The sequence below is a fragment of the Gossypium hirsutum genome, chromosome A04 (genome assembly GCF_007990345.1).
Source record: "Gossypium hirsutum isolate 1008001.06 chromosome A04, Gossypium_hirsutum_v2.1, whole genome shotgun sequence".
Classification (NCBI taxonomy): domain Eukaryota; kingdom Viridiplantae; phylum Streptophyta; class Magnoliopsida; order Malvales; family Malvaceae; genus Gossypium; species Gossypium hirsutum.
Window position 1 is genome coordinate 6905623 of NC_053427.1, and position 11837 is coordinate 6917459.

The 11837-nt window shown below is 29.9% G+C and overlaps 1 protein-coding gene and 1 long non-coding RNA gene across 2 annotated transcripts; both read right to left on the bottom strand.

Moving 5' to 3' along the window:
- Window positions 1–6446: 6446 nt before the first annotated feature.
- LOC107948662 (uncharacterized) lies at window positions 6447–8337 on the bottom strand. Its single transcript, XM_016883286.2, has 3 exons — window positions 8253–8337; window positions 8014–8148; window positions 6447–7133 (listed from the first exon to the last, which is right to left on the bottom strand). The coding sequence occupies exons 2-3, from the start codon at window positions 8095–8097 to the stop codon at window positions 6462–6464; spliced, it is 756 nt and encodes a 251-aa protein (XP_016738775.2). The 5' UTR covers window positions 8098–8148; window positions 8253–8337; the 3' UTR covers window positions 6447–6461.
- Window positions 8338–9754: 1417 nt separating this feature from the next.
- LOC107948663 (uncharacterized) lies at window positions 9755–11565 on the bottom strand. Its single transcript, XR_005925420.1, has 3 exons — window positions 11250–11565; window positions 11057–11136; window positions 9755–9959 (listed from the first exon to the last, which is right to left on the bottom strand). It is a non-coding gene; the product is annotated as an uncharacterized lncRNA (long non-coding RNA).
- Between the last annotated feature and the right edge of the window lie 272 nt (window positions 11566–11837).

Consider the following 11837-nt stretch of genomic DNA (forward strand, 5'->3'; position numbering starts at 1 on the left):
GCAAGTGCCATAAGCATTTAAATAGAGGTCAGCCTAGTCACTAGTGCATAGGTGTCAAAATAATCTAGGCATTCCTTTTGCATAAATCTTTTAGCCACAACCTAGCTTTAAAGGTTGGGGAACCCCCTATTGGAGTACTCTTCCTTTTAAAAACTCATTTACACCCGATTGGTTTCGATCCTTGAGGAAGATCAACTACAATCCAAGTATTGTTGGACAGTATTGAATTCATTCATCATTGATCGCTTCTTTCCAAAATTTCGCATCCCTAAAATCCATGGCTTCACCATAAGATTGTGGATCACCATCCATATTAAACATTATGGGGATCTTCTTAATTATGAATTCTCTATTTCCCTCAACAAGCAATGCTAAAGATCGCGAGGAAATAAAATCAAAACCAAAGCCCTTTACTTTTCTCACTCTTTGACTTTTCCTCGACTTTGTATCCTTGTCACAAAGACTTTTATTAGTTTGATCACTTGAGATCATTGATTGATATTTTTTTCTGAATCCATTTAATCATTGAAAACTTTAATTTTAATGAAAACAACATCTCTTGTTTTAATTATCGTATTTAACACTAAGTTAAGAACATGATAAGCCTTAGAGTGTTGGGCATATCCAACGAAGGCACCAATGATGGCTCTTGGTCCTAACTTTGTTCTCCGTTGGTCGGGAACTCTATAGTAAGCCAAACACCCCCACATGTTGAAATAATAAGTTTGACATCTGACCCTTCCATAACTCATATGGAGATACTATGATTTTTCTCGATGGTATTCTGTTAAGGATATAACACGCAGTCAATAATGCTTCACTCCATAGATTATATGACAGAGTATAAGGTGCGAAACACTCATGTACCACACGTTGTTCCTTAAAAAAATACATTAAATCCATTTAAAAATAGTCACCACTTCTATCACTACGAAGCACTTTGATTTTCTTACTAAATAAATTCTCAACCTTATTTTTAAAATGTTTAAACATATCAAAAGCCTCATCTTTACTTCTCATGAGATGCACATAAGTAAATCTAGAGAAGTCATCTATAAAAGTGATAAAATATCATTTTCCACTTCTTGTTAGACTTCCATGTAATTCACAAACACCCGAATGGATTAAATCTAACACTTTTGAATTCCTTTCACACTTATTAGGAAACGACTTCTTGGTAAAATTTTTTTATTGAATACAAACTTCACATTTATCACAACTTATCATTACTTAGATTGATATAACCATTCTTTTTCATATATTGTAAAGTTTTAAAATTAAAATATGCTAAACATACATGCCACAAATGATAAGATTCAACAATATAAGTAAAAGAATTAACTTTATTCATATCAATGCTAAACTTGAACATGCCCTCATTACAATGTCCTTTTTCTACATATATATCATCCTTAAGCAAGACTAACTTATCAGATTCGAAGATAACCTTAAACCCCTTGTTACATAGAATAATTGCAGACATTAAATTCTTTCTCACATAGGGAACATGCAACACATTAATCAAAGCCAATTTCTTCCCAGATGTGAAGTTAAGTTCCACCGTCCCTTGACCAATCACCTTAACCAATTGATAGTTTATCATAAGCACTTCACGATTTGCCACTAATTCATAAATATTGAATTGTTGTCAATCATTATACACATGGACAATAGCTCCGGAGTTGATCCACCAATTATAGGACTTATCGATCATGGCTATGTTGAGTTTGTTAATCATATCAATCTCTAAACAGTCAATCCCTTCCGTAACCATGGCCACTAAGTCCATGTCCTCCACCATATTGTCTTTGGAAGTTCTAGCATTTTGCTTCTTTTTGAGAAGTTTGCAATCCTTAATGTAGTGTCATTTCTTATTGCAATTATAACAATTGCGAGATATTTTCTTCTTGTCTTGCAGTCATTGGTCTAAGATGTGGCCTTTCGCTTACCATTTCGATAGTTCTTGGACTCGATGACATGGTTCACTTTAGAACTTTGGGGAAGATACTTCGCATCACGCTTCTGAGTTTCCTTTTCAATACGCAAATGCCTAAGTATTTTCTCCACAGTGAAGTCCTCTACCATATGTAGAAGTTTATTCTAATAATTTTTCCAATACGAGGGCAACTTCGAGATGATAGCCCCAACTTGTAACAATTCTGGAATAACAACTTTCAAGTCATGAAGCCTGCTTACAATGACTTGTAGTTCATGGACTTGATCCATGATCGGGATACTATCGAGCGTTTTGAATTCAAAATACTTCATCATTAAAAAATTATTAGTACCTTGTCATTTGGTGTTGTATTTCTCTTCAAAAGCTTTCCATATTTCCACTGGGGATTGCATCAATATTTAGAGATCATACAATTGATCAAGTAATGTGTTGAGGATGTGTCATCGACATGTGAAGTTGTCTTCTTTGTGCTTCTTATTAAGTTCTGCCACTTTCGCAATTTCCTCGAGGTTTTCATTGGGGGCGAGATCCTCCACAAGTTGTAGGTTTGGATCTAGAACGTACGCCACATTTAAGATGGTAAGAAGGAACAACATCTTTTCCTTCCAGTGATTGAAGTTTGAGCCATCAAATCGGTCAAGTTTCACAAATTATTGGTTCATCACTTTGAATGCGGTAGTAGCTTCCTTTGCCATCTCTAAATTAGTTCTCTTTGATTGTTGGAGATATTGAGTGGAGACGATAGATCCAGAGACTATATGAAATTAAATAGTAGACTTCGAGGCACGAATGATGCTTTCCAAAGAGAACTATTTGCCCTCACGTAAAGTTGTTAGAAGGTTAAGACAAATGTCCTCCCTAGATACAACAAATCTTTTGAATTTCCTTTGATTGGAAAAATCGAGGAATTCCCTAACTCTTACTTTAATTTTCTGAAATTGGATTGATTGTAATGTACATTGTGAGCACCATAGTCTCTCTATTTATATGCACTTAACGATACTATTTTGAAGAGCTACAACCCTTCATGTTAGACATACTTCTTAAAAGAAACATATCCCATGAAAATTTATCTATTGGATGAAAAATCATCACTATTTATTTTGAATAGTACTCATGAATAATTAATTTGAAATTTACAATTCCCAAAATTTTGCCCATAATATTTTTTACTCATGTATTATAAATTATTTAGTACTATGTTTTTAAGTGTTTACCTCTTTATTATTAATCGATTACAAAATCTTAGCATTTACTATTATATTAAGCATCATATACTATTAATTTATAATTTTTTATCTTTAAAATTATTAAATTTATTAATATGCTATCAATCATTTATGCAATCTTTTATTAATATTTCTAATATAAATTTCTAACACCTAAAAGTTGAAATAATTATCAATTAACATATTTATAAAATTTTTAATTTTAAAATATGTAACTTAATAAATTAACCTATTAAATATCATATTATAGAACTTCCAGTATAATTATATTTTAATTTATAAAAATATGGTATATAATCAATAATTTATTTCTATGCTATCATTAAATACTACTATATAATATTTACACAAAGTTGTTAATTAAATTGTAGTTAAAATTATTTCTCATTGAAATATTGGAGCCAATTATTAAAATAATGATTTACTTGCACCAAAATCCATAATAATCACACCTCATTGGAGGCTACTTGGCTGGGAGCCTTAGTTGAAGAGCCGCCGGATTCTGAAGAGGAATCAAATTTTAGTCATCAGCTTAGAATTGTCGGCAGTATTGGGAGAGCAAAGGAGAGGGTGAGAAGACTGCAAATCAGAAATTAGTGGATGACAGAATTGTGAATAGGTCTCTCTCGGATTCATATTTTACAAATAGGAAAACGATGATACTGAGAGAAGTAGGGAAAGCTTGCAAGTAGACGGAGATAAAAGGTGAGGTTTGGAAGACTTGGGATGTGACATTTTCAGAATTGATTTTTAATTTTGAGCTTATTAGGAGCAATAGTTGGATGTATTTAACTTTCAGGTGGATGTCCATTATGAATTCTTGAATGGATGCCTTTTCGATGTTGAATCAAATTCGAAGGCTAGTATTTTGCTATCAAGGAGACATTGGAAGATTTGAGGTTGCTATCAAGGACAAGATGTTTTCTAGGTCCAACTCATGCAATAATGCAATGATCTGAATGAGACCACTTCATATCACATTGGGTTGAGGTCCCGTCCAACGTTGGCTTGAGGGACCTCAATTGTTTGCCAAACACAATGGCTATGGATAGGATGAAATGTTGATGTATGCTTAAACTATGCCTACCACTTTTAATAAAGTGGTAATATTTATTTCTAGACAAGTATATATTATTCATGTGCTGAAGGTTAAGGCAGTAGACTAGAACAAATAATTGTAAGTTCTGTCAAAGATCTTATCTTTATATTTTAATTTTTTTAATAATTACTTAATTCTTTTTCTAATCTCAGATTAGTCAACAGAATTCACATAAGTTCAATATATGCTTAGCCTTGTTTTTTCTTACAGCTTACTAAAATCTGTCCTCAATCACAAGGAAAAGAAAAAGAACATAGTAAGGAATAAATGGCATTCAATTTAAACATTCACAATGATGAATTTTTAAATGAACTCCTTAATAGAAATGACTTCATTTAGTGCTCCATTCATTTTCCTATTCAGAAAGCTTTACTAGAGTATTGACTTATTCATTTCATCCACCATATATTACTACCAATTGGCCATGCAGTTTCTTGAGTTGTAGCAGGTTCCTCCTCCATAATTTCATTAACTGATTGGCTTGCCTGAAAAACAAATTAAACCTTGACTTATTACTGTTCGTTTCTGATGATTGATGATGAAGAAAGCAAAGACAGTTTTCCAAAATTGGATAAAGGATGACATATTAAGAACAAGAACAGTGAATTGAAAATAACAATGCAACAAGAATGTCTAGAAAGAAATATTGACAGCCAACAAAAACTAATTACAGTTGATGCAATTTCATTTAGTAACTTAAAGCATTAGAAAAAAGAATTTCTCTGATAGCCAATGCATAGAAATTAAAAGCTTAGTGAATAAAGAGTTTGGGAGAATACATAGAGAAAATAATTCAACAGATGAAGTTTTGTTTTAAAGCTTATTATTGAGTTAGGAGGAATAGTGTACCTGTGTTCTGGCATGCACTGGTTGCTTTGGATCAACACTAAATCTTGTGGTTTTGGCATGCACTGATTGATTTGAATCAACACTAAATCTTGTGGTTATGTTAGGACAAACTCCTACTTGCAAAAGCCTCAAAGATAGGAAAACAAAATGATAACCCATAGGGCTGAAGCTCACAAGGTTTGGTATCCCATCAAGCATCATGGTGTTTAATTGAGGTAGGTGTATCACTTTCTCTCCGTCCTTACCCACATTTGCCTCATCTCCTTCAAACACCTGCTCTAATTTGGTGACCCTTCTAAGGTTTAATCGATATAGTTTTGAAAGGCCGCCATGAGCAAGAGTAACTGGGAAGAGACATTTAAGTTTTTACATCTGAGGATATCAATTAGAGTTAGATTAGGGAAGAGATGATGTTGGGATGAAGTTTGATCCTTCTCAATGATTTGCTCCAATTTCTCACAGTCGGATATATCCAACCTCATCAATTGTGGCAAATATCGAGCCATGGTAGATGAGAAGATGTATATTAACCTTTTGCAATCTTTGACAGCCAATTGAGTGAGATTCTGAAAGTTTTGGTTGAAACCACTCCATATCACCCTCAATTCACTTAGTTCGGACAAGTTTAAGATATCCAGACTTGAAAGATCATATCTAGAATATTCAAATAACTCTTCAAAATTGGAAATTGTTAAGTATTCCATACTTATTGATGTTCCTCCTCTCATCTTAGGGACAATCACTTTGCTTTTTTGCTTCCTGTTTGTCATCTCCGAGAACTCCAATACCTATAAACATATCATCAATTTCAAAGTGTTCAAAGCGATTAACATCTCACCTATCATTTTATTAATTCATTTTCTTATGGAACTTTTATTCGAACATTTTTTGTTAAAATTAAGGTTTAATTTATTTTACTTACTAGATTCTTTAAGTTTGAGCACTAATGTTCAAAACTAGATTCTTTATCCAATTTTCTTCCTAAAGCCCAAGATTTCTTTTTCAACCTTATATAGTCAAAGAATTCAAATTTTTAAATAAGTATTTTTTTTCTACTCAAATACATATAATTATGTTCATAACTTACAAAAAAAAATAAAAGGGAAAAATCTCTAAAATTATGGTGCAAAAACACAACATAAATAATATTACATGATACTAGATAGAGTTTGCAACCTATATATATATATATAAGAAACTAAAATGTCTAAACAATTTATTCTTTGTAAATAATATATATTTTTCTTATATAGATTATAAAAGTATTGAAATGAAATTTTATTTATGTTATTAATTGGTATTCTAATTAACTAAACTACTTAAAGCTTTATTTAGACAAAAAATTATCAAAAGCTGAAAAATTCAATAAATAATATATAGAAGGTCTTATTTGTATATTAATTGTAACGATAAAACGTGTCAATTGAGGGCAACCCATCACTTTTAACTTGTGCAAAGTTGGTGATGCAAGCACGATGTCATTTATAGCCCTTCCCTTCAATTGAGGCAAATTAACCAACTCAACCAACTCAACTTTATTCAATAACGGAAGATCTTGAGTCATTGAGATTGGCACTTCTTGTACTTTGATTATTTCTTGCAATTGGAAACAACTCCATATCATCAGAGTTTGTAATTGCTCAAAACTATTAGCAACAGACATTGGGAAGAGATATTTTAATTTATTGCAGCCTGTAACTTGTACTTCTTTTAAGAATCGGAAGCTTATGTTTGATACTTCTAAGTATTGGATTATTTCTTCCAATTCAAAGCACCCTTTTATCTTCAACGCTTTTAAATTGGGTGCTTTTAGGTTTCTAGGCTCACAATGAGCAACAGTAAATGGAAAGAGAAATTTCAATATTTCACATTCCGAGATATCGATCAGAGTCAAATGTGAGAAGTCAATAGCTTGAAGACGATGTTGTGATGATTCCTCATAATTACATATATACAAATTGTTCAGTTGCTCGTTTTTCATCCTCCCAAGCACCAATTCCTATAAACATTAATTTCAAAATGTTCAAAGATGTCAACAACTTATCATTTTATTAATTAATTTCCTTACACAAATTTACACAAATTTGCCTTAAATCAAGATGATACTCTAAAAATACGGTACAAAAACACAATCATAAACAATATCACATAATCTATACATATATAAATTATTTGACATGTGTAACAACTCAATTGGAAATTTACATAAACTTATTTTTTTATAGATTAATTAATAATATTATCACGTTATATATGCTTTTATTTTTAATATATATTTAAAAATAAAAACAAAAAACCACCTATGTAAAAACCTTCTTTTTAAAAACAATTAAACTTAAATATAATTTTATTTAGTTTATTTTTGTTTACCCATGATGGGTGTAATACAATCTAATATGTAGTGGCAGAACTAGAAAAAAAAATTTCAGAGGACGGAATTAAATAGGATATTTTTACGATAGTAAAAATGTAATTTTAACATTTTAATAGTCTATATCTTTATAAATTTTTAAGGATTAAATCAAATTTTTATTATTTTTGGGGCTAAAATATAATTTTATCATTACTAATTTAAAATTTTATAAATTATAAAAGGCCTAAATAGAAATTTTTTTCATTTTAAGGGGAACTAGGGCCTCTGCCTGCAGCCTTAACTCCGCCACTACTACTACTAGATAAAGAGTTTGCAACATATCTAACACATAAAGTTTGTTTAATATTTTTTTCCTGATTTGAAATTTTATTTATCTTACTAAATGATATTACTATCTTTTAAACAACTATACACAATCATTTCTTCAATTTAGACAACGAATAATTTTAAAAAAAAAAGAAACAAACAAACAAATGAATAATAAATAACAAAAAAAAAATCTTACTTGTAATTTATTCGAAATAATAACAGGTGTCAATTGAGGACAATCGCTCACTGTTAACTTCTGTAAAGATGATTCTGGGGGCATAATGTCCTTCACACCCTTTGCTCTCAATTGAGGCAAATATATCAACCAAACCTGTAATGAAAAGCATAGTCAAATTTCTAATCTTTTACCATAGGACAATAAGGAAAAGAGATGTCAAGTTATTGCAATGAGGTACACATAATTCCCTTACTTACCCTCTCGAGTCGACTTATGTTTGATACTTTTGTTCCTTGGATTATTTTTTCCAATTGTGAGCAGTTTAATATCTTCAGAGTTCGTAATTACTGAAGGCTATCATTGACTGACATTGGGAAGAGAAACTTTAAATTATAGCATTTTTGAACTTCTACTTTCCTTAAACTTTGGAGGCTTATATTTGACACTTGTGGATCTTGGATTATGTCTTCCACTCGTGAGCAACTCTTTATCTTCAAAGTATGCAATTGCCCAAGGATTTTAGCAACAGACTGTGGGAAGAGGTACTTTAAATTATTGCATTTGTTAACTTCTACTTCCCTTAAACTTTGGAGGTTTATGTGTGACACTTGTGGGTCTTGGATTATTTCTTCTAATTGCGAGCAACTCTTTATCTTCAAAGTATGCAATTGTCCAAGAGTATCAACAACAGATATTGGGAAGATATATTTCAAATTATTGCAGCCTATAACTTGTATTTCCCTTAGGCATTGGAAGTTTATATTTGATACTTGTGGATCTTGAATTATTTCTTCTAATCCAGAGCACCTCTTTATCTTCAACGTTTGCAACTTGGGTGCATTTAGTTTTTTAGGGCCACCATGATCAACAGTAATTGGAAAGAGAAATTTCAAGCTTTCACATTCTAAGATATCGATTAGAGTCAAATATGGGAAGCAAATGGGTCGGAGATGATGTTGTGATGATGTATGATCTTGGTCCAATTCCTCATAATTGCATGTATACAAATTGCTCGGTTGCTCATTTTTCATCCCCTAAAGCACCAAATCCTATAAACATATTAATTTCAAAATGTTCAAAGATGTTAAAAACTTACTTATCATTTTATTAATTAATTTCTTTACAAAAATTTGCCTTAAATCAAGTATAAAAACACAATTTCATAAATAATATCACATAATCTAAACATATACAAATTATTTGACAGGTGTAACAACTCAATTGGGAATTTATTTAAACTCATTTTTTTTATAAATTAATTAATAATATTATCATGTTATTTATATCTGTAATTTTTTTTAATATATATTTTAAAATAAAAACAAAAAACCACCTGTACAAAAACCTAATTTAAAAAATAAACTTAAATATAATTTTATATAGTTTATTTTTTTATACAAATCCTAAAACTACTCACACTTTCTTCGCACCCTTAAATAAGAGTATAAACGTACTCGAACCCACTAGAACTCACATCCTTCTACTCTGACAACAATGTCAATACAAACCAAACTAAAACTTAAAGATAATTTCATATAGTTTATTTTGTTTACACCTATAATGGGTATAACATAATCTGTATTAGATAAAGAGTTTGCAATTATCTAAAACATATATTTTGTTTAATATTTTTTTCTGAATGAAATTTTATTTATCTTATTAAATGGTATTATAGTCAACTAAGTTGTTTAAAAGATGTTTTAGATTAATTTTAGACCAAAATTATAAAATAAAATCTATCTTTTGAACAACCATGCAATGGTTTGCTCATTTCAGATAACGAATTATTAAAGAGAAAAAGAAACAATCTAATAAATAAATAGTAATATGTAAAAAAATAAATAGCCAAAATAATAAAAGATTTGTTGAAAATTGTTGACTTCGAACTTATGCAAAGATGATTGTGTGAGTATAATCTCATTCACATCTGCTCCTTTCAATTGAGGCAAATCAATCAATAAAACCTGGAATAAAAAGTATAGTCAAATTTCTCTATATGTGACTATAGGACAATAAAGAAAAGAGATGTCAAGTAATTGCAATGAGATACACATACTTTCCTTAAACTTGAGAGTAGACGTATGTTTGATACTTGTGTTGCTTGGATTTTTTTTTTTCAATTGTGAGCAATTGTTTCTTTTCGTAGTTTGTAATTGCCCAGGGCTATTAGCAACATATAATGGGAAGAGATACTTTAAATTTTCCATTTTTTTAACTTCTACTTTCCTAAAAATTCGGAAGCTTATATACGACACTTGTGGATCTTGGATTATATTTTTTAAATGCAAGTAATTTTTTATCTTCAAAGTATGCAATTACCCAAGGGCATTAGCAACAGACAATGGGAAAAGATACTTTAAATTATCGCATTTTTTCATTTCTATTTCCCTTGAACTTTGGAGGCTTACGTATGACACTTGTGGATCTTGAATTAGGTGTTTTAATTGCGAGCAATTCTTTATCTTTAAAGTGTAAATGTATAAATATGGAGACTAAATTTATTGGTTTTTAACTAACAAAATATGTAAACATTTGAAGCGATGTTTCAATTATTTGTATGATTTTTACTACATTTAAAATATCAATTTTCTTGAGTATTTTATTTTCTTAGCAAATGAAAATGTGTTTTCATTATTCATTTTTGCGAAATCTAAAGACAAATGTATTTCCAATGTTTCTATTATTTAGCAAGTTCTTTTCCACAAAACTAATAAATAAATAAGAATAGGCTTTTTGAAATTTCCTTTTTCCTAAAAGAAAAAATACAAAAGTTCCAATATTGAAATCATGCATTTGGCTAAAAGCTCAAAGCGCTACTTAAGAATGGTGATTAGCTGTTTTGTTTTATTTGATAATATTATGTGATATAATTATTCATCGATAGTGTATAAACAGTGAATTAAATATTCACTAAATAAAAATATAAAAAATATAAAAATAATATTAATGATAAAATACACTTTTAGTTAATTATAAATGAAATTTAATCATAGATATTTTCAATTTTTTTATCACCCAATTAATATTTTGCATATAATGATGGAAAATATAATAAACATACCCACTTACCCCTTCAAAATGAAGTAATGATTCCAAGAATTTGAGTGTGAAAAAAAGCAAATCCAAACAGTCTATTTTGCTCTGATTTAGTTCAAGAAAAACATAAAAATATAATATTAGATCAAGAAATATAAAACAAATTTATATTAAAAAAATCAAAATTAAAGAAATTAAGCATACATAAATACATTTACCTCACTTGGGAACTTCAAAATCAAACTAGACTAAGTGCTGAGAAGATCCTCACTACTTCAAAACCATCAAATGGGATTTGAAGGGATATTTTTTTGGTTTTTGGGAGCAAAAGAAAGTAAGCAAAACTGAAGAAGAAAAAAGAAAAAAAAAACTTGAAGATCTTTTTTTCTCTTTAAGGGAAAGGAGATAAATAAATACTCGAACAATTGGAAAATATGAACTCTTAAGACAATTGGGTTTTCTTGGTTTAGTAGCAAAGGATTTGTGTTATGAGATTACCACAATATCGGGATCTAAATTATTGAAGTTGGTACTGATTCCATTTATTTTGCAATTATGATAGGAGACGACTCAGAAAAAGGTGAGTCTGTGGGTCATATTTCAACTCTGCTTTCCACTTTTTCACATTGTCCTGTAGCAGACCTAATAATTAGCACTATTAGAAAAGAGTTAATTGCATCAACCACCCCTAGATTATGACAATTATTTTAAATTTATTTTCAAACTTTAAACTGATCTAATTATATTTCTAAACTATTGATGTTATATTAATCAAGTCTTTTTGTTATTAAAATCATTAAATGATT